The 24416-nt window shown below is 39.0% G+C and overlaps 1 protein-coding gene across 1 annotated transcript in view; it reads right to left on the bottom strand.

The window, feature by feature from the left end:
- Window positions 1-835: 835 nt before the first annotated feature.
- Window positions 836-24416, bottom strand: part of LOC138956976 (uncharacterized) — a 25236-nt gene continuing 1655 nt past the window's right edge. Inside the window, exons 2-8 of the mRNA XM_070328164.1 lie at window positions 22313-22377; window positions 21373-21507; window positions 16292-16483; window positions 15286-15384; window positions 13594-13681; window positions 13102-13174; window positions 836-5231 (exon numbers count right to left, since the gene is read on the bottom strand). Coding sequence (XP_070184265.1) covers window positions 5019-5231; window positions 13102-13174; window positions 13594-13681; window positions 15286-15384; window positions 16292-16483; window positions 21373-21507; window positions 22313-22377 — 865 coding nt within the window. The 3' untranslated portion in view covers window positions 836-5018. The remainder of the gene's footprint in view (window positions 5232-13101; window positions 13175-13593; window positions 13682-15285; window positions 15385-16291; window positions 16484-21372; window positions 21508-22312; window positions 22378-24416) is intronic.

Genomic DNA, 24416 nt, shown 5'->3' with positions numbered 1-24416 from the left:
TACACTCTTTGACTGCAATTTATATACATTATATGGTCAAACGCGTCATTTTTAATATCCGTATAAGGTAAAAGGTGATATACAGCTTTGGAAAAACCGGGTAAACCATTAAGTAATTATCTGAGCATGTGCAATTGTTGTCAAAAGTCGGCAAAATTCATTAATGTTTTATTTTTAGCCGCTCATTGGTGACTTCAAATGTTCTAAAAAAATTGTATTTGTTTTTAAAATACGTCATGTTTAAAAGATGTGCTGTTTCTTCAGATTTGTGCGATGTGAGCCCAATTTGTGGTTTATGCAACGATTAGAATAGAAGCTGAGAAATATGCAGTGGAAAGATTTGACTACTTTCAAGCGCGGGCTTACCAAAAAATGCACACTGTGAACACACTTCCTGAGGCCCTGTCTGGGATGTAAATAGACGAAGCATTGAGTCCAAAAAACAACAACACGTAACCGCAAAAAGAGTGTACTAAAGAAATAACACAATGTTCTAGGGTAACTCAAGTTGGGAATCCCTCGCATTTTCTTTGTTTAGTGGGACACTGAGAGTAAGTTGTCCCACTATGTAAACAAAGAAAAACTCTCGGGATTCCCAATGTGAGTTAAACATAGAACATGGTGTAATCTCTATTTCTATCACCATGGAAAAGTTTTTGAATTCTGTCTATCCTGACTTTTGACGTGTTTTATGTAGTACCTTAGTTATATTTTGTCGGGTTGATTTTCGGGGTGGAGCGTCTGTCGGGTGACCACTGTAAAATAAATCGTCCGTCGGAAAAGTGTGCCAGATAGCCCAAGCTCATTAACTTTGACTACATGGACAAGTTTTAATAAAACGACATAGATATGAGTTTTTGTTTAATTTGATTACAAAAAGGGGGGACATATTATTCTTGCCGAGTTTATGAGGATTTTGTTTTTATAATTCAGTCTCACGCAGTACATAGACAGAAAAAACCCATTCATTCTTAGATACTGACATTTCAAATATTAATTTATTGTTCTGACGGCATGCAAACAGACACATTTTAGAGTAGTATACAACTTCAAGTGCGGATGCTGGACAAGAATATCAAAACTCAACACAAAAAATTCAGAATCAAAAGACAAATATATAATTGACATTCCTATTACAATATTACACAAATACTGTCCGGAATACAGTGGGAAAACATATGTGAGCACAGGTATCTACAAGTTAGTATCCGTCTTCATTAGCTCTGTCGACGCCCGTTTTTAACAGCTTGCCTCCCTTTATATAATGAACCTCCCATAGAGCGTCGTCGCCTCAAACTAAATCTTCAAAATCTCCAAACTGTTTGGAATGATAGGTAGGGAAATCCTTTCATGAAATTACGTCAGCACCTCTCGGCGATTTGTCAATGTATTTCGGAGCTAGACTACCAAAATGATGTCGGTCACACAAGAAATGCATGCTACTTGAGTTTGCTTTCAAACCTGATACGAAGTGAACGGGAGCATAAGGTCAGTTATTAACTTGACTGACCTCGAACAGTGAGATCGACAAAACGTACCGTACACAAAAGCGAAGGGAGAAACTCGACAACCGACGAGTTGATTCAAACACATGCTCGAGAAGACACTTGTCAAAATTACTAACAGTTGATAGAGCGTCTGAAAGCGAAGTCGATACTCAGGGCGGTCACGGGTTCGATCCGAATCTCTTAGCAGTAAAGAATATTGTTTCAATTTTGTTGTTGCATTGTTTCCACATTTATATATATATTTTTTAATATTATACATGTACACCTTTTAAGGGTTTACGTGATGTATAGCTACATAAGGTACGCCTGAGCTATCAAAGCCCTTTCCTTTGATGGCTTCAAGTAGAACAGACGAAAGTGTTTTGGCTAGGCTACACACTGGTCACACTTATATAACGCATATCCACCTGCTTAAAAAAGAAGAGGCACCATGGTGCCATACCTGTGATGATAGTTTTACTATGAGCTATTTTCTCACCGAATGCGCTGATCTGTATGATTTACGAGTGAAGTCTTTTGATATCTCTATTTTGAAACATATTTTTACGGAGGCCAGCTCTACATCTCTCTTTGGATTTTTAAGGGAGCCTGGCCTTTATTTTAAGATTTGAATTTTAAAAACCCTTGACACGTAGGGTTTCGATTGAGCTTTTGTGTTCCCTTCGGGGATGTTCCTGATTTTTGTTTATTGAAATTGGTTTAATTTAAACATGTGTAATGTAAAACTTGTGGGGTCCTGATTTGGCCTATATGGTCCGCTGGACCCAAAAAGCAACAACAATCAATCAATTGAAGATAGCATTTATCCGGCAAAGGGTCGCATAATTATCAAGTACCTCTGATTAACTATTTCCCATAATTACTCATTCTATTCTTATTAAGATCAGCTTTTGGGGAAATCTACTGGGAGATTGCATCACCGCGCGTCGACTCGACGTAATGGTGGTAAACTACTTCTAGTTTAATGCACTTCTGATGATTGTGAGGCATAAGCGTGTTCTATTTCTGACTGCTTTATAAAAATTGCAAAAAATAATCTGAAATCTCAAGGCAAAAACAGATTCACAGACACACTCAAATTGCTTATTGTTGGAAAGCTCCGAACTTTCCAAGAAGCAAACGAGAGGGTCTCTGCACAATAACGTGGATCACAAAGAAAATCTGACTGAAGTTTTAAATCTCTCTCGCTGTTTTATATATATTCGTCAAAGAATCTCCTTCAAGTTTGTTTGTTTCTTTCATGCTGAGTGTCCTATCGTTAAAATAGAAGGGTTTTTATATGAAGGTAGTTGTAATATACTCATTGAGTGCAATGCAATTAAAAGCACAAAAATAGTATGAACAATTTTGTACATTAAAGACGTTTTTCCTAAAACCTACGGCAGACTGTTACATTTTGATCTTACTCCTGTGGAAATAGCAGCATATTTTGTGTGAGAGAGGCGGAGGCAGCTACTGAAGTCCTTGTGCAACTCTGATGACCAGAGGAAGAGGGGGTTTAACAGTCAGTGGGTTAGCTAGAAGGTGTATACATGCAATGACTGATTACACTTATTGACTGTAATATATATGTACGAGGTTCACATTTACATGTGTACATAAAACTGTTTAAATCTTGAAATGTATATTCATTTATTCCAGTTTGTGCAGAGTCACTTTGTAAAGAGATTTCGTTTAGTAACAATTCTGATTATCTCCCCTGCACTACCCCTTAGTCTATATTTCTGTAATTGAGGATAACTCTGGTGTGACCAGTGTGCTTGTCTTCCCCTGCCAATGAAAATGTCTGTCTTGTGTATGGATACAACATTTCTAATTATTAAATGCAATTTTTGTATTAAACATTTAAAGTTTAGTATTTTAGAATCTTCTCCTATGTCAGTAATGAATATTTAGAGTATTTTGAGGCACTAAAAGTAGTTGAGTGCAAAGAACTAGTTTTGTCTGGCTACAGGATAAGACAGTGCTTATCCTGCAATTCTGGAACTGTTCTCCCCATTTTTCCCTTTGACTCCAAGAGAGGAGCACGTTTTTAGTGATGAGGATCATGACTTTTTCCATATGCCTGCTTTGACAGAACTTTAGGTATGTTTGTGTTCTTTTATTCATTCTTGTATTTATGTATGAAATTGTTGTTTTATGACTGTGTTTTTAGGATTTTATTATGTATTTGTTTGGGTTTTCTGGAAGGTCTGCATGCTAGGTAGTTTCCAGACAACAGTTATTTTGTTCACAAACTATGTTCTTCTTTTATTCCTAGTATGAACAGAAACGTTTTCTTTAGAATGATTGTATTGGTTGGCAAATTATGTGGTGAATTTTTGAGTTTTACTGAGAATTCCATGGCTGTCTGGAAGAGGAAGATTTTCCGCCATAGAGCTGTGTCTATTTTTAGAATCATAAGTAGACCGGATATAGCATTGCCGGGTCAAGGTTGTAAGAGGTGTTTCCGGTGTAAAAAAATAGCAGACGACAACAGATTCAGAACATATGTTTCTATTCCATCTGTATCACTTTTCCTTGTGTGGTTTTTCTTACATTTGAGTGGAATGCACATTATGTGGTGTGCTATTCTTGTGTAACTTGTAGTTTTCTAATGATTGGTATTATTTTATTGGAAGTTTTCCTTGGTTTTGAACTTAGGTTATTTTTTCGTGTTTGTTCGTTTTGCTTCAACTTTAAGAGTTGAGTACATGAAAGTATAGTTAAGGATTGCTTGCTGTCTAGCAATGTAATATGTTTTATGACATTACAATGTATATTTTCAGCTGTACTGTTTGTACTACAAATACTGTCATGTGGCTGAGGGCATACCTGACGAGGCTGGTGTCGCACAATTTGCCCTCAGGTGTGTTTCAGTCTGACGTTTAGTATGATGTGCACTTTGATTGCAACATGTTTACTTTATTATTGAGTTACATGCGTCTGAACTTAGATCTGTTATCAAACCGTTTTTTATGCAGTACTGGATTGCATTTTTCATGCAGCTGTGTAATTTTACTGATGATGTGTTAGTCATCACCATTGATGATCCATTTTTCCTGTATTCTGATTAGACTACATGCTATTGTTTTTGCATTCATTGTTTGACACTTTCTTTGTATATTCTTCAAACAAGAATAATCCTTTGTATAACTATAATGATGGTTACTTGCTGTCATTACTTATTTGCGTTGTATTATGTTAGAGGTTTTTTATTGAGGGTTTTCTGGTTATTCTTTTCCTCCGGAGTTTTCTGCATCCTGAATAAACTGTACTGTTCAACTTTCAAAGGAGTCTTGTGACTTGACTGGATGGATGTTTCATATATATACATGAGGTATCGCAGAACACAATGGCTCAGCAAATTATGACAAATACTACAACGATGACACATATCATTTTAGTGATTATGGGTCATGGTGATGATGATGATGATGATGATGATGATGATGATGATGATGATGATGATGATGGCATTAACATTAAAGGTGATGATGATGATAGTGATGATGATAGTGATGATGATCATCATAATAATAATGATGATGATGATGATGATGATGATGATGATGATGATGATGATGATGATTTAACTGCCGGTTTGGTACGAGCATCTCTGCAGTGTTGGCAAGTTAAAGCAACATCAATAAAAAAGGAAAAAAGGTGATGTGTTGTCTGATACGACGACGACAGCAACGTTAAACCAAAAGGCCCAGGTCTCCCTGATATTTGCTGACAGTTCTGTAAAACAAAAGAAGAAACAAGTCGCGTAAGGCGAAAATACAACATTTAGTCAAGTAGCTGTCGAACTCACAGAATGAAACTGAACGCAATGCAATTTTTCAGCAAGACCGTATACTCGTAGCATCGCCAGTCCACCGCTCGTGGCAAAGGCAGTGAAATTGACAAGAAGAGCGGGGTAGTAGTTGCGCTGAGAAGGATAGCACGCTTTTCTGTACCTCTCTTCGTTTTAACTTTCTGAGCGTGTTTTTAATCCAAACATATCATATCTATATGTTTTTGGAATCAGGAACCGACAAGGAATAAGATGAAAGTGTTTTTAAGTTGATTTCGAAAATTTAATTTTGATCATAATTTTTATATTTTTAATTTTCAGAGCTTGTTTTTAATCCAAATATAACATATTTATATGTTTTTTGAATCATAACATGATGTAAAATAAGATGAACGTAAATTTGGATCGTTTTATAAATATTTTTTTTTTTTACAATTTTCAGATTTTTAATGACCAAAGTCATTAATCAATTTTTAAGCCACCAAGCTGAAATGCAATACCGAAGTCCGGCCTTTGTCGAAAATTGCTTGGTCAAAATTTCAATCAATTCTATTGAAAATTGAGGGTGTGACAGCGCCGCCTCAACTTTTTACAAAAAGCCGGATATGACGTCATCAAAGGTATTTATTGAAAAAAAGAAAAAAAAACTTCCGGGGATATCATTCCCAGGAACTCTCATGGAAAATTTCATAAAGATCGGTCCAGTAGTTTGATCTGAATCGCTCTACACACACACACGCACAGACAGACACACAGACAGACACACAGACAGACACACACACACACACACACACACACACACACACACACACACACACACACACACACACACACAGACAGACACACGCACATACACCACGACCCTCGTCTCGATTCCCCCCTCTACGTTAAAACATTTAGTCAAAACTTGACTAAATGTAAAAAGAAGAAAAAGTATTGCGCAGACGATAAAGACCAATCATAATCACGTATTTACAATACACACTGTGGATATATTTTAGAATACATTTTGTGAGGTCAAATGACGTTGCAGAATTACTGTAGGCTAAACAAAGTTTTGAATGCAATGGTGAATACACATACAAGAACACATGCTGCAGAATCGGATCACTAAAAATTATCAGTCAGTATGTCAGATGTACGTTTAATGGAATACTATTCCTCTCCCTTCACCCGGGCTTGGAACCGGCAGGATTCGTAGTTTTGTCAAGGCGGGGTTACGTCAGCCTTCCATACTGTTGTCTGATTCATTCCTAATATAAATGGAGAATGAGAGAGTGTCATTTAACATTTCCAAATCAACAACCAGTAACTATGATGTAACTTAATGTCAAAAGACTTGAAATATATTAACGTGATGTTTGACTTAACTGCATCAGAAAAGAAATTAAGAATATGTTTTGTTTTGGATGACGTCTAAAATAATCAGATGTATATGCGGTTAGAAATGTCCGTTAAATGTCTAGTACGGTTGCTATAAGCGCTGACCAACAAGTGTTCAGATATTTTTCTAATTGTCGTTTCTATATAGTAAAATATGTGCTGAAAACGGTCAGCTATCGCACCATCAAGAAATCGGTTCCCTAGTACCCCTTTAAGGGTCTGGAACCACCCCGGGTGGCAATATCGGGTCGCAACAAAGAGTGTTCCCCATAGCCGGAAAGAGCCTCAACCGTGAAAGATAGAAAGAAAGGTATTGAACAAAAAAGACGCACAACACCAATGTGAACCATTTGTGTTATCATACTTATATTAAAATATTGATGACCATGGAATAAATGGGTTATTTTTAGATTTCTGACAAAAAATCGCGAAAAACATGACAAATTGTCTTTTTTATAGCCTAAACTATGAAAGATTTAAAGACAAGTATTGAACACAAAAGATAGCAATGGATAATGGCAACAACATTTGCTCTCATTGTTGTACAAAATTGTTGATTGTTTTTTAATACTTTTCCGTTTTTGTGGATTTCACAAAGCATACCAATCAAACGACAGTCCAGGTAACTCGTCCGAATTTTTGCGGCTAAGAGCCTCAACATTTGAAGATAGAAAGACTATCATTGAACAAAAACTATGGTAAACACTAATGTTAATAACTTTTGATCTCACACTGATATTGAAATATTGATGACCATGCAATTAATGGGCTATTTTCAGATTTGTGGGTACAAAATCGCCCAAAACATGACAAATTGTCTTTTTTCTAGCCTAAACTATGAAAGATTTAAAGACAAGTATTGAATATAAAAGATTGAACGGTATAATAGCAACAACATGTGCACTCATTGTTGTACAAAATTGTTGATTGTTCTTGAATATTTTCCGTTTTTGTGGATTTCACAAAGCGTACCGATTAATCGGCAACCCGTGTCAATCATCCGAATTATTTCATGCTGCGCCAAAACGATTGAAAATGGATGGAATATTAGTGTTTGAAGACAAATTTGATTTTGTGCAAGTTACACACATTGATACTGACAAAATGTAATGATATTCCAGGACAATATATCCATCGCGCTCTTTGGGTCCCCAAAACACTGTACATGGTGAGTCCCATTGTGGTGCCAAAGTAGAAAATAATTATATTCACTTTAGCGATAGTCCGCAGTAGACGACATCAAATGACACAGACTGTAATGATAACTCAAAACTCGTCATCGCTTTCGGCAAACGCGTCAAAGTCAACCTCCTCATCTTCTTCCTCTCTTCCTCGTCATCCTCTTCTTCACAACCACCATCTGCCAGAAGATCGATCAGCGACACAGGTAGGATGGGCTTGAGGCACCACACGGGTTCCAGGACACCGTCTGCATTTTTCGTCCATCCCTGCCCCTGGTCGTAGGGTTTGGGCCTCTCCAGAATGCCTTCATGAGCACGCTTGTACAGGGCAACGCGGTGGTTTACTCGCTGAATGTGCGGCATCAGAGCAGATTGGCAGGGAGGCATGCGGGCTAGATCGACCTTACACTTGGACGTGAGTTTCTCGTTGTCTCCCACCATCTTGCGGAGTAGCTTTCCACGAACGACATCAACTGATTTCTCACGACTGTAATTGTACATCAGGCACGTAAACTCTTCCAACTGCTTCACCACCCGAAGTTTGACATCCCAGTCTATGAAAAGACCTTGGAGATGGTGAACCTCCTCGACGATCCAGACTGTCCAAAGGTGGGGAGACATCGCGAACTGGAGAAGGCCGAAATCAAGAAAAGCGAGGAGGCTGTTCAGAGAGTCATCACTGCTGTCAAGAACTTCACGAACCCGTTTTCCATCTCAGACAAAGACAGGCTCTACTCCTTGGCGTCTGGTGCCCCTGTCCCCATGGACGTCGAACAGGACTTGCTTCAGGCGGCAGCTAAAGGCATGGTCGCCAAAACTGACTTCATCACCCGCCTTCAAAGTGGAGAGCCAAGAAGCTTCTTTGACCCTGTAAAGAGGCAGAAACTGAAGACAATGGAGGCTTGCAGCAAGAAAGTCACGCTCACATCCTCACAAGGAAAGGCCCTCCAGTACCAGGTGCAAAGCGACCTCGCGTTTCTGCTTCTCGTCAAGTCACAGCAACTAGACGAACCATTGGACTTGGACAAACTCATGATGGGTGGTGCTGTACCTCCATCATGCCGCAGCGCTGGGATACAAGAACGCTGTGGTCAGAACCCCGGACACGGACATCTTTGTCATTCTTCTCTACCACGCTGAAGCCATCAAGTTGACTGTATACCTGGATACGGGATCAGGAAAACATCGGCAACTGATCAACCTCTCTGAGCTTGCAGAGTCCCTGGGGCATGACTACTGTGCCACTCTTTTTGGGTTATATGTGTACAGCGGAGAGGACTGCACCAGTGCATTCAAAGGAAAGGGGAAGGTGGGGCCCCTTAAGAAACTGGAGAAGAACCCCAAGTTTCACACGGCATTCAGGCAGCTTGGTGACGACTGGGATGTCAAACTTCGGGTGGTGAAGCAGTTGGAAGAGTTTACGTGCCTGATGTACAATTATTACAGTCGTGAGAAATCAGTTGATGTCGTTCGTGGAAAGCTACTCCGCAAGATGGTGGGAGACAACGAGAAACTCACGTCCATGTGTAAGGTCGATCTAGCCCGCATGCCTCCCTGCCAATCTGCTCTGATGCCGCACATTCAGCGAGTAAACCACCGCGTTGCCCTGTACAAGCGTGCTCATGAAGGCATTCGGGAGAGGCCCAAACCCTACGAACAGGGGCAGGGATGGACGAAAAATGCAGACGGTGTCCTGGAACCCGTGTGGTGCCTCAAGCCCATCCTACCTGTGTCGCTGATCGATCTTCTGGCAGATGGTGGTTGTGAAGAAGAGGACGACGAGGAAGACGAGGAAGAAGATGAGGAGGTTGACTTTGACGCGTTTGCTGAAAGCGATGACGAGTTTTGAGTGATCATTACAGTCTGTGTCATTTGATGTCGTCTACTGCGGACTATCGCTAAAGTGAAAATAATTATGTTCTACTTTGGCACCACAATGGGACTCACCATGTACAGTGTTTTGGGGACCCAAAGAGCGCGCTGGATATATTGTCCTGGAATATCATTACATTTTGTCAGTATCAATGAGTGTAACTTGCACAAAATCAAACATTGTAACATTCAAACCAAGAGCTATCACGATTTTGATGTGTATACGGTGTAACATGATATGCTTAACATGACAATGTGCGCCTTTTGTCTTCAAACACTAATATTCCATCCATTTTCAATCTTTTTGGCGCAGCATGAAATAATTCGGATGATTGACATGGGTTGCCGATTAATCGGTACGCTTTGTGAAATCCACAAAAACGGAAAATATTCAAGAACAATCAACAATTTTGTACAACAATGAGTGCAAATGTTGTTGCTATTATCTCGTTCAATCTTTTATATTCAATACTTGTCTTTAAATCTTTCATAGTTTAGGCTAGAAAAAAGACAATTTGTCATGTTTTGGGCGATTTTGTACCCACAAATCTGAAAATAGCCCATTAATTGCATGGTCATCAATATTTCAATATCAGTGTGAGATCAAAAGTTATTAACATTAGTGTTTACCATAGTTTTTGTTCAATTATAGTTTTTCTATCTTCAAATGGTGAGGCTCTTAGCCGCAAAAATTCGGACGAGTTACCTGGACTGCCGTTTAATTGGTATGCTTTGTGAAATCCACAAAAACGGAAAAAGTATTAAAAAACAATCAACAATTTTGTACAACAATGAGAGCAAATGTTGTTGCCATTATCCATTGCTATCTTTTGTGTTCAATACTGGTCTTTAAATCTTTCATAGTTTAGGCTATAAAAAAGACAATTTGTCATGTTTTTCGCGATTTTTTGTCAGAAATCTAAAAATAACCCATTTATTCCATGGTCATCAATATTTTAATATAAGTATGATAACACAAATGGTTCACATTGGTGTCGTGCGTCTTTTTTGTTCAATACCTTTCTTACTATCTTTCACGGTTGAGGCTCTTTCCGGCTATGGGAAACACTCTTTGTTGTGACCCGATATTGCCACCCGGGGTGGTTCCAGACCCTTAAAGGGGTACTAGGGAACCGATTTCTTGATGGTGCGATAGCTGACCGTTTTCAGCACATATTTTACTATCTAGAAACGACAATTAGAAAAATATCTGAACACTTGTTGGTCAGCGCTTCTAGCCACTAAACTAGTCTAAGTTCGCCATTTTGTGTGACAGATTGACACTTTCATGATCCAGACTTTTGTCATTCTCTCTTTTCTTCCTCCTCTCCTCAGACACACACACACACAAACACACATATAAACATACACACAAACACACACACACACACACACACACACACACACACACACACACACACACACACGCACACATCCACCACACACACACACACACGTACAAAGGCATACTTGAGGTCGACAAACTACAAACTTAAATATGGATCGTCACGCAAAACTTTGCTTCGTCAGAGCGTCAGAAAATGTCACATTTTGACAGGACATGATGAGACGTTTTCACCCAAGAAGTTTGTAACTGTCGTGTCTCGGTGTTTTGCTAGGTGCTTGTGGTGTTATGAACATGACCAGGAAAAGTAAATAGTGTATAGTGAGGTGTAAATAACGTGATGTAAGCTAATACATCTCAAACACAAACAGCAAAAATGTGACCCTCCACCACGAAATGAGTCGCATGTCACCTCGCGCGGTTCTGTGCTAGGCTTAATATAAGTCCGGGGAGTTTCTGGTAACCGTGTGAGGGTCACCTTAGTCACAGGCTTATAACTCAAAGAGTTTTCGCTCTTTTCTAAAACGGTTTTCACCATTGGATAGAGCATAAAACACTCTCTAGGAAAATGTAAAGAAGAAAATCATGCAAAGGTGCCATGCGACTCATTTCGTGGTGGAGGGTCACAAATGTCTGAGAGAAAACAAGGGAATATTTCATAACTGTTCAAACGGGTTGAGTTACGCGAAAGATTGATTAACACCCCTGAAAGTAGAAAGTCTCAGTGAGAGCATCCATTTTCATTCTTCGGATAAGATTGTCGATTATGATTTTGGGCTCTTTGGGGTGTGCACGTTAAAGATCCCACGATTGACAAAAGGTCTTTCCTGGCAAAATGGTATAGGCATAGATAAAAAAATGTCCACCAAAATACCCGTGTGACTTGGAATAATAGGCCGTGAAAAGTAGGATATGCGCCGAAATGGCTGCGATCTGCTGGTCGATGTGAATGCGTGATGTAATGTGTAAAAAAGTCCATCTCATACGGCATAAATAGATCCCTGCGCCTTGAGTCCGAGTCTAGAGATACGCGCGCGATATAAGACTTCATAAATCAAATCAAATCTTTGATCAATTTTTGAGTCGGACTTTTGAATGTATCGGATAGAAACGTGATCGGTTAAAATAAAACAGCAGCTTTTTTCCTGTGCTAGTAGACAACAAGAATTCGAAAACGAGCACTATTTCGTCGTATCTGCAGTGCTCCTTACCTGCAGTGCTCCTTACCATGTGCATTAACAAAGTCATGATTAAAACACAGATATACAGAGGAAGCTCGACGCGTACTTTTTTTTGACCATTCTAGATCCGACATATTGAAAATATATGGTTTTACCTTCAAATTCAACAACAGAGTATTTGCAGCACCAATTAGTCAAACGCAAATCTAGAGGTAGCTGTCAGTCGTCTCTTGATAGCATTGCGAATCTATTTTTTGAATACTTTGTATGCGTTGCTTTCTTGCATTTCTAGAGATTGAGTTGAGCTGTGAAGATTATCTCCCTTTACCTGCTTTTTGTTCTTCAGCTTTACTTTTAACATAATTATGGAAGTTTTAAAAATTGCGGTTTTATTTAAAAACTGTCTGGTACAGTTGTGTTCTGACACTTTCAAAAAGCATTTGCCGGGCGTTGTGACATTATGCTATTTTTTTAAGTTGAGAGGTTGGAGGTTGCGAGCCTGTCTCTCTTTATTTGTTTTTATCATTGAGAACATGTTGTAACGGCAAACACACAAAGAAAACGGTCAAAGAACACGTGTTCATTGATACGCACATACTACCGTTCCGTTTTCGATTTTAAGTGTGGCTTCAACCAAGAGAGAAACAAAATCTACAAAGAGTGTCTTTCATTACTTGTTCAAAGTTTTTATTTGTTACAAAGTTTGCAGTATGTGTCGGATTAAACACGAGCACAAATGTTGCACGAGTTACATCCCCGTGGGCAGTTAAAAATGGTAAGCGCATACTTGATCTTGCAAAAATAGACTTCGGATAGCTGTTTGTTTAGTGTTGTCTTTCAATAGGATACTTACCTTTATGTTTACTGTCAGAGGTTCGGAGATTCCTTTTCGGGTTGATTGTAGATTATTCGACCGATAGTAATATCTACACGAAAAGAAGAAACACACACACACACACACACACACATACACACACACACACACACACACACACACACACACACACACACACACACACACACACACACACATACACACACACACACACACGCGCGCGCGCGCGCACAAACACCCACATTAACTCGAGATCGGTGCAAGGCATAAAGTGGACATTATTTTGTCTGCTGACATAAAAACAGTAAGTGAAAAGCAGATTGTCTGATTGACGTCAGCAAGTTACACACACATCCTGTTTACTTGTTATCGTTATCTGCAGATTCATGATTATTACATCTATTCAATTCATGCTTCGTGGACCTGCATAGTTTGCCTAACTGAACGCATAATCAATACTTTAATTGCGGTGGGATGTGGGCCAAAGGGCAAAAGGCACACATAACTTACATCAGACAAAGAAGCACGAGACACACCAGAAGCCCCAGTGTTGTGATAGACAAAACGAACGTGGCCTTCGCAAAGAAGCATTCTTCGTCTGCACACAGAATGCATAAATCGAAATTAAAAGCCACTAAGAATATCCATGAAAGGCACAAAAACAAAAATGACTACGAGCTTAAATTGTAATCCAAGAAGCACTTTCAAATGTAGTAAAGAGGTTGTTTCTCTTTGCCTAAAATGTCAGTCTGTACGTCAAACAAAGGAGCTTAAACTCAATCGCCAGCCACAAATCGTCTGAAAACAACAAAACAAGTCGCATAAGGCGAAATTACTACATTTAGTCAAGCTATGGAACTCACAGAATGAAACTGAACGTAGTCCTCCGCTAGTGCAAAAGGCAGTGAAAGTGACGAGCCTGTTTGGCGCGGTAGCGATTGCGCTGTGCTTCATAGCACGCTTTACTGTACCTCTCTTCGTTTTAACTTTCTGGGCGTGTTTTTAATCCAAACATATCATATCTACATGTTTTTGGAATCAGGAACCGACAAGGAATAAGATGAAATAGTTTTTAAAACGATTTCGGAAATTTAATTTTGATCATAATTTTTATATTTTTAATATTCAGAGCTTGTTTTTAATCCAAATATAACATATGTATATGTTTTTGGAATCAGGAAATGATGTAGAATAAGATGAAATTGTTTTTGGATCGTTTAATAAAAAAATAATTTTAATTACAAGTTTCCGATTTTTAATGACCAAACTCACTCATTAGTTTTTAAGCCACCAAGCTGAAATGCAATACCATACCCCGGCCTTCGTCGAAGATTGCTTTGCCAAAATTTCAATCATTTTAATTGAAAAATGAGGGTGTGACAGTGCCGCCTCAACTTTTACAAAAAGCCGGATATGACGTCATCAAAGGTATTTATCGAAAAAATGAAAACAAAGTCCGGGGATATCATTCCTAGAAACTCTTATGTCAAATTTCATAAAGATCGGCCCAGTAGTTTAGTCTGAATCGCTCTACACACACACACACACACACACAGACAGACAGACAGACAGACACACACACACACACACACACACACACACACACACATACACCACGACCCTCGTCTCGATTCCCCCCTCTATGTTAAAACATTTAGTCAAAACTTGACTAAATGTAATCAAGCACGTTTTCCGCCGATCTGAAGCACTTGAAAGAAAATTAGGACGATTAATGTACGAATAAATGATCCTTGGACATGCATATCATATGCAGTTCAAAGGAGCAAAGTGATAGGTTTTTATTTGGTGAAAGATACCCCTCAAAGGATACACATGACATTTCCTCTATTGAGTGCATCCTCAAATGAACAGAATCAAATCAGAACAGCATAACCATTTTGATTAAAGTGATGCTGGTTTAAATAATGAGCGCATCATTATCAATCACCTCACTTTCAGATTTTAATTTTGATGTGAGAACTTACTTTGACAACTACTCGAAACTGACAAAACGAACGTACTGTTTAGGGAGCAGTACTGCTGTCTGCTGAAAAAGATTCACTATCACAGCACACGTTATATCTAATGTACAATGTTAGCTCAGTTCATGTTCATGTGATGACACACTTGTGCGTGCCACAGTGGTGGATGTCTAGAAGGACAGAGCAAACGAGAAGAAAAAGAAGATGGGATGACACTTACGGGGCTTGTCCGTTGTTTCCCCATCCGCAGTATCCGGCAGGTCGTGTCTACCTGGTTTGATTGTAACAATGGATGCGTGTTCGCAATCTTTAGTGGTGGCTATGAGAAAAATACAACAACTACTTACTCAAGAAAAGTACTCCGTTCTTTTTTTCTGAACTAGAACCTAAATATGAGACAAGTCAATTCTGATCAAAGCACAAATGTTCCTGTTAAGATTGATTTTTTTTTTGAGCAAAAGAAGGAATACCAAATAATAGATAACAAAAAAAGAACAACAACAAAAGAACAATTCACAGTATTGATTGACATGTGCTTTTATTTTCAGATGAAAACAACGTAAAAAAGCTAGAGAGAGAGAGAGAGAGAGAGAGAGAGAGAGAGAGAGAGAGAGAGAGAGAGAGAGAGAGAGAGAGAGAGAAGGGAGAGAGACCCGAGCAAGAGAGAAAGTGAGAGAGAGAGAGTGTGAGAGAGAAAGAGGGAGAAAGAGAGAGAGAGAGAGAGAGAGAGAGAGAGAGAGAGAGAGAGAGAGAGAGAGAGAGTGACAGAAAGAGTGTGTGTTCGTAAGTGTGTGTGTGTGTGTGTGTGTGTGTGTTTATGCGTGCATGCGTGTGCGTACGTGTGCGTGTGTGCTTGTGTGTGTGAGTGTGGTGTGTGTGTGTGTGTGTGTGTGTGTGTGTGCATGCGCGAACACGCGTATGGGTTTGTGTGTGTGTGTGTGTGTGTGTGTGTGTGTGTGTGTGTGTGTGTGTGTGTGTGTGTGTGTGTGTGTGTGAACAACGCCTAGAGATAAAGCAAAGAAGAACATACAACACGAACACATAAGAAGCCGAATAAAGAGAGGAAACGTATTCTTCATTCAAACAGAGCTAACAATACAAACCGAGCTTATCTGAGCATTAATGGTAAAGAAAGTCTGTTCTAAGGTTCTCAGACAACAAAGCTTTCTCAGCATGTAACTTTGTTATCACTTTAACAATTTTAACAAAATGTGAAGAAGTCCTACCTTTTGGCTCATGGTGACACTGCTTGACATTGGTTGTTCTTTCGGAAGGGAAGATGTCACAGCAATATTCTCCTGCTCCACTCTTGGGTATTGCCATCGTGAACACGTTGGACACTATCTTCGGAGGACTAAAACCACTCTCCGTTTTGCATACGGCTTCCCCGTCAAACCAGTTGCATGCTAACACCCGCTCTAGATGGAAAAATGATACGAGATATCATATGCCGTTCTAGAATTTAAAGAATTTAGAATCTATCATGCAAAAGCAAAAGGTTAAAATAATAGTTTAGGTACAAACCAACAAAAAAAGGAACAGAAAGATGCAAGTGGCTTGAAGCAATATCAAAACATTTAGCAAATCTGGCGGCTTGAAAATAAAAACAAGTCGCGTGAAGCGATATTACCCAATATTGCTATTTCATATGTTACGTGGAATTCCATTGGTCAATTGGGCAAAACTGAGCCCAGTGCAAAAGTGATAATTTTGGGTAATATTGACGGACTGTCTGATGATATCTTCTGCTATGGTCTGTTGAGACAGTGATATCAAAATCGAGACAGGAGGGTCGAGATTTTGATATCACTGTCGAAACAGACCAATAGCAGAAGATATCATCACACAGTCAGTCAATGTTAGATATATTGCTAATTCTCTGGACATTTGTATTTGTCTCAGTTTTGGCTATTCCATATCCCTCCCTCTGATTATTATTTCTTTTTGTTCACTCTTTTCTTGTACTTTTCAGTATTTCAAAATGTCTTTTCTTTCAAAAAGTCTTTAGTCACTTGCTCAGCTAAATTCTGGGATCATTACATTTTCATATATATATATATATATATATATATATATATTTGTTTGTTTTTAAATTTAGGTGTTTTTGTTTTTGAAGTGGGGAAGCAATAAAGAGGTCGTTGATATCAAAATTGATATCGACGGAAATGTCGTCGATATCACTTTTGTAATGAGCTTAGTTCTGCCCAATTGACCAATGGAAATCTACGTAAAATATGAAATAGCAATATTAACAGCTATTGTGTTTTCAGCGTTGCAATTGGGTCCGATATTTAGACGAGACAAGTATAATGCCGACGAGTCGAAGACGAGTCGCATTATACTTGTTCGAGTCTAAATATCGGACCCTATTGCTACGCTGAAAATACAATAGCGATTATATAGCTGTTCTGACCTTGATTTGTTGTTCCAAACTTACAAAATGACAGTTTTTGCGTCGATGCGTTGATCTCAGGTTTTGATAGCAGACGCCGTTTCTTATGCGCATTAGTTTTGCGCAGGCGCCACACTGACTTTGGAAAAAAAACTCGATTTGACAACACAGCTGTTAAACAGCTTTTTATCAGTTCATTCGTATACAACAAAAAGAAGTTTGAGTTTTTTTACAACAAGACTACTTATGAAGAAGACCAAAACACAACATCAACGGAAAACTAGAAACAACTGAAAAACTAGGATGCAACAAGGAGAGGAGAAGAGAACAGCTAATCCGTACAACGCGAGCAGACGCAGCGAAGTTTTTAGTTTGAGTGAATGGCATTTATACTTGTCTCGTCATGAAGCGAATTTTTCAACCTCAGTTATAAACGACTACATGAATGTTAGTGCCATGGGTTGTACATCAATACTTCAGAGGGGAAGTGGGGTATTTAGTGTGGAGTTACGAGATAAGAAAAGCCGAATGCGAAAGTTTGTTTCAGTCGGCAACTCAGCTCACACAGGCACACACAAACGGCTGTTCCGTTTTACTCCCCTGTTTGTACTACATCTTTCAACTTTGGGCATTTTGTGGTGTTTAGGGACAGAAAATAATTGGTTTAGTCCTGTTTCATCGGGAAGTTAGCAGAAAAGGGTATGCTATCGACATTTGTAAAGCTGAAAAACATTCCCGAGAAGAATTTCAAGTTGTCAGTGTACTGTTGTCGATCAGTGAAACATCGTGTGGTAAACCGGAACCATGCGTCTTTGTTATTGCCAATATGCTTTTGGATATTGAGAAAAATGGCCGACTTCCGTAGCATTATGATTTGATGATCGGAAGAGACCATCCAATCACAGCCCCCGAATTCCCCCACGTGTCCATCAGAATAGCTATATAAAAACATTTAGTAAGTCGTTATCAAACTATAAAGATCAATAACCAAACAAACAGTTATCGCCGAGACTACCTCAAGATAGTCTCGGCTAAACCAAAGACTGAGGCGGGTCACGCTCGTCTCCGCGAAGCATGCGACCGTAGAACTTACCCTATTTTCTTCCATTCTGAGCACATCTTTAGAGTAAACATAACATATCTAATATTTTTGATTTCAGGAGAAGGTGAAGAATACAATGCGATCATTTTTGAATCTATAATGAAAACATCGATTTTAATGACAAATTGAGCAAACTCATTGACTATCTTTTAAGCTTCCGAGCTGAAATGCAATCCAATAGTCCGGACTTCGTCGAAGATTGCCTGACCAAAAATTCTATCCATTTGGTTCAAAAATGAGAGCCTGACAATGCTGCCTCAACTTTCAACAAAAGACGGAAATGACGTCATCAAAGATATGTATCGAAAAAATGGAGAAAAAAACGTCTGAGGATATCATACCCAGGAACTCTCATGTGAAGTTTCATGAAGATCGGTCCAGTAGTTTTCTCGGAATCGTTCTACACACACACACACACACACACACACACACACACACACACACACACACACACACACACACACACACACACACATATACACACACACACACACACACGCACACACGCACGCACGCACGTACGCACTCACGCACGCACGCACACACATCCACGCACACACACACACACACACACACACACACACACACACACACACACAACACTCTCATCTCGATACTCAGTCAATGTTAAATTTTTTTAGTCATAACTTGACTAAATGTAAAAACCAACCATCACCGAGCCCATACCCGGAGACCAAGACGGATTGCGCTCCGCTTGGGGAGACATGCAAACTAATTTTTCTTTAATCCTGAGCAACATTTTTAGATCAAACATGACATATCTATAATTATATTCTTGAATTCAGATACAGATAAAGAGTAGCCTACAATGCAATCTTTTTAAAATCTGAAATTTCGATTTATAATGAAAATTCACTAATTACTAATTGTTAAGCAATCCGCTAGTCCGGACTGGATCAAAGATTACTTTGCCAGAGTTTACACAAACATTTAATGAAGATAAGTCCAGTAGTTTTCCAGCAATCGCTCCAAACAAACACACACACACACACACACACACAAATATATATACATACCATCACCCTCGTCTCGATTCCTGGTCTAACTTAAAATATTTAGTCACATCTTGACTGACACGGATTCAAAGAAACAATAGCATTCACAAACAATGAGGGTGATCTCAAGATTATGACGATAATACTTTGACCGACAATTTCGTTTGTGTGTGTTTTGTGCATGAAGAGTACGTGCGTACGTTTGTTATAGTGTTATCTGAACATCAGTACTATCTGGACAAATAGGTCGAATTTCTGCGTTTTTGCTCCTTGTGGAAGTCCCTATAACACGAATAATAAACACAAAACCTGCCGACGAACAGCGACATTTTCGGGTTTCATAACATTTTTATTACATTTAGTCAAGTTTTGACTAAATGTTTTAACATAGAGGGGGAATCGAGACGAGGGTCGTGGTGTATGTGTCTGTGTGTGTGCGTGTGTGTGTGTGTCTGTCTGTGCGTGTGTGTGTGTAGAGCGATTCAGACGCTACTGGACCGATCTTTACGAAATTTGACATGAGAGTTTCTAGGAATGAGATCCCCAGACATTTTTTTCATTTTTTCGATAAATACTTTTGATGACGTCATATCCGGCTTTTTTTGTAAAAGTTGAGGCGGCACTGTCACACCCTCATTTTTTAATCAAATGTATTGAATTTTTTGTAAATCAATTTTCGACGAAGGCCGGACTTCGGTATTACATTTCAGCTTGGTGGCTTAAAAAATGATTAACTTTGGTCATTAAAAATCTGAAAATGTTAATACATTTTGTTTTTGAATAAAACGATCCAAATTTACGTTCATCTTATTTTACATCATTTCCTGATTCCAAAAACATATAAGTATGTTATATTTGGATTGAAAAAAAGCTCTGAAAATTAAAAACATAAAAATTATGATCAAAATTAAATTTCCGAAATCGATTTAAAAACAATTTCATCTTATTCCTTGTTGGTTCCTGATTCCAAAAACATATAGATATGATATGTTTGGATTAAAAACACTCTCAGAAAGTTAAAACGAAGAGAGGTACAGAAAAGCGTGCTATGCAGCACAGCGAAACCACTACCGCGCTGAACAGGCTCGTCAGTTTCACTCCGTTATGCACAAGCGGCGGACTACGGTCATTGTGAAAAAAATGCAGTGCGTTCAGTTTCATTCTGTGAGTTCCACAGCTTGACTAAATGTAGTAATTTCGCCTTACGCGACTTGTTTTCAGAAATGTTCTCAAGCAATTGGCACTCCCGGGGATTCCCCTTTTACGCGCTCTTCCTGCAACTGACACGGCCAACATAGATACCGTGGCACAGACATAGACTGTGACATATATATGCACAACCACACAGACACAACCACCACCCCCAACCCCACCCCCGCACCGGCGAAGAGTACTGAGAGAGAGAGAGAGAGAGAGAGAGAGAGAGAGAGAGAGAGAGAGAGAGAGAGAGAGAGAGAGAGAGAGAGAGAGAGAGAGAGAGAGAGAGAGAGAGAGAGAGAGAGAGAGAGAGAGAGAGAGAGAGAGAGAGAGAGAGAGAAGTTGTATTTCAACTTTCGCTCGAACGGATGTAGGGTTTAGGTTTGCAATGTATATCTCTCAGTCAGTTATGTAAACATGTAAAGAAAAAACGACATCCACACGAGAGGCAATAAATAAGGCAACAGTCCCTTTCCCCGCCAAAAAAACCGGTGCTGGATTTTGCCATTGCCAATAATATTTAGAATAGGGACTTGCAAAAATTACAAGTAGTTGCAAAACCTGAAGCGAAACAATTCAAAATGTTAATGTTTCACAAACCTTTATTGTCTTTGTTGTCTCCTTTTACCCGGTAGACAAAAAAACTTAATCGTGTCTGGTTGAGATCCCAGGGGTAGTCACAAGTCAACGTGTCGACATTATCCAATCCCTGAATGCGACAATCGATCACAGGTACTGCAACACGAAACACACAGTAGGTATAACCAACTGTTTTCAAATTCTCCATGCAATGATTTTGTTTAATCTGCACTCTAAACAATGTTTGTGAAGTTGAAATTCATTTGAGTAAAGAACAATTATGGCCGCTTTGTACTTTTTGTATTTGTTTTTAAAAACACAGGTAGTGCATCACGAAAACAGTGTTCACTCAAAACAGGGGACACGCCTATTGCTAGAAAAACACGTACACTTTATGCAAGAAAGTTGTAAGAAAGTTTCACACAATGATTTGTGATCAGGAAAAGTTTTTAGCACCAAATTTCTTTTGATGTTTCTAGTTTTCTCGATTTATAATATTGAACATTGCTGAACGTCTTTGAAACAGACTATAGTTTTTGAAATAGACTTTAGTGTATGTATAGGTTATGTACTTGCGTGCGTTTGTGTGTGTGTGGTTCACTGTAGACGTGCATGTGTGTGTGTGTGTGTGTGTGTGTGTGTATGTGTGTGTGTGTGTTCGTGTATAATTGTGTGTGTGTGTGTGTGTGTGTGTGTGTGTGTGTGTGTGTGTTCGTGTAAAAATGTGTGTTCGTGTATACATGTGTGTGTGTTGGTGTGCTTCATTATGGACGTGCATGCGTGTGTGTGTGTTTTGTGTGTGTGTGCGCGTGTGTGTGTGTGTGTGTGTGTGTGTTTGTGTGTGTGTGTGTGTGTGTGTGTGTGGGTGTGCAGTGTGTGGGTGTGTGACGTGTGTGTGTGTGTATATAATACAGCGGAAAGGTGTTTGATATCTCGCTCAGTGCCCGTAACATCATCTTACCTCGATTCCCAACAACTTGTCCGAGACAACAGGAGATGCAAATCACCAGCCCAACTGCGAGGCAGCTGTATGTAAACAATGTGAAAATCAGTCCGAGAAATATCACATCTCTATCAACAGCATCTTTTTTCCCATATCTCTAAGTTCATGTTCAGAAATTGTTGTCTGAATATCTAAAAGAAAAAAACCGCTACATGTAATCTCGTGCATTTTCCGTGAAAAATTAACTCTGAATACATAAGTATCATCCCAGTTTTGTGGGATGTTGACAGACAAGCTCTTTTTGTCGGTCCAAGGGCGCCGAGAAAAGCATAGCGTCCTATGTTTCATCTTTGTCGACCGAGGGCGGAGCTATTTTTGTCATGTTTTTACCATTTAACCAAGGCCGTGTACGACCACAAAAGCAGATTTGGCCTTAGTTGATGGACTGAGGTCCATTTCCGTGTCCATGTTTTATACTTGTGTTTCTATGTATACGCATGGGAGGCTATTGCTGCCGCTGCCTCCGTCTATGTCATGGGTTGTTTCCCTTGTCGTCTTTGAGACTAGAAAGATACATGTAGGAACTGGAAACTTCGAGTCTGTACTGTATAACTTTGTTTTTCTGTCAAAGTTAACAGCCTTATTCTCGTTTAATACGGAACAGCATTATTTGACACAGATGGAATTGTACACGTATATAATGTTATTCTACTACGTTGAATTTTGACTCCGTAACATAGAACCATGTATTCCATGAGTCGGAATTGATTCCAGTACAGGGAATTGCACTCTGCCACAAGTGGATGAAATACTACTTCTATTATGATAGGCTTCTGACTCTTTATGATAGAACAAAATTAATTTGGCATCTGCATTCTTTACTTCCACGAAACAAAACTAGGCAATGCGTTGCAGATAAGACCGTTCATTGCACAGATTGAAATTTAGCAGGCATTAATATAAATGAAATCTTCAAATTACATTTTTACTGTATGCACATTCAACACCATCCGCTCACAGCGCACTGGTTTAAAGCAAACACAAATGACTGGAAAGTGCTCTTTCAAGAGCCATGCTCAGGCAAGCGTGTCAGCAGTGAGTGTTCATAGGCGCAAGGTGAGATTTGCTGTCCATGATGTGGAAAAGCCCACCTTTTAAAATTACTCTTGCGTTGAAATCCTCACAAATCTATGTTTGGTTAACAATGTACATGTACTTTTAGTTTGTGGAGCATCTATTATTTTTTCTTGAAGAAAACAAAACAACGTTTTCTTTTGCTGGGTCTGCAAAGACATATACTGACAATTGTAAAACTCTTTCTTGCATGTCGTGTAACCGATGTTGTGTGTATTTTACATCTGTTTGCACGATTCACCGAAAGTTTGACGTTTTTTTTTGTTTTAATACCCGCTAAAACGGCTAAACAAACAGGCTTTAATGTGGTTTCTTTTTTTTTTTTAGAGAAAAGACATCAACACCGTTTAGCATACCATACCGTCCTTGTTAGACAAGATAATTATGTGAACAAAACAATGTGATTGTTCCTTCCTATGACACACAAAACTTGTTTCGTTTTTAGCTGTCCTGATCCTTGCTTTTGTGAATGTTATGGATGTGTGTGTGTGGGGAGGAGGGGGGGGGGACGGTAGGGAGCAGGGATCTGTGGTGTAGGTTGCAATGTATGGACATAATCTCATGTTAAATTTATTAATCAGTTTGCTGAATATGGTAAGGGAGAGAATGTTGTTTCCATATAACTGGTTTTACAATCATAACAAAAAACCGCATCTGCCTTGTTTTTGTTTTTTACGGGTAGTATACCAGTTACTATTTGCTACTGGTGACACAGAAGAAGAATTGAGGCCGAAATTTACAAACTTAACAAGAAAGCTGAAACTGTGTGTGCAGTGACCTACATTCCTGTGCAATATAAAACCCAAAAAAGAAAACCAGTAGAACATGCTATTGATGGGTAATTTTGTAAAATTCGATTTTTATCTTGAAAGGGGACTATCGTTACAGTGGGACATGAATATAGCATTAAAATAACTATTACATAGGCTTTTGAGTTTAAACATGTAAAACCAATTCGGAGACAATTAACAAAAAAGCTGGAAGCAAA

Source organism: Littorina saxatilis, unplaced genomic scaffold, assembly GCF_037325665.1.
Source record: "Littorina saxatilis isolate snail1 unplaced genomic scaffold, US_GU_Lsax_2.0 scaffold_378, whole genome shotgun sequence".
Classification (NCBI taxonomy): Eukaryota; Metazoa; Mollusca; class Gastropoda; order Littorinimorpha; family Littorinidae; genus Littorina; species Littorina saxatilis.
This window is presented reverse-complemented; position numbering and strand designations above follow the sequence as displayed.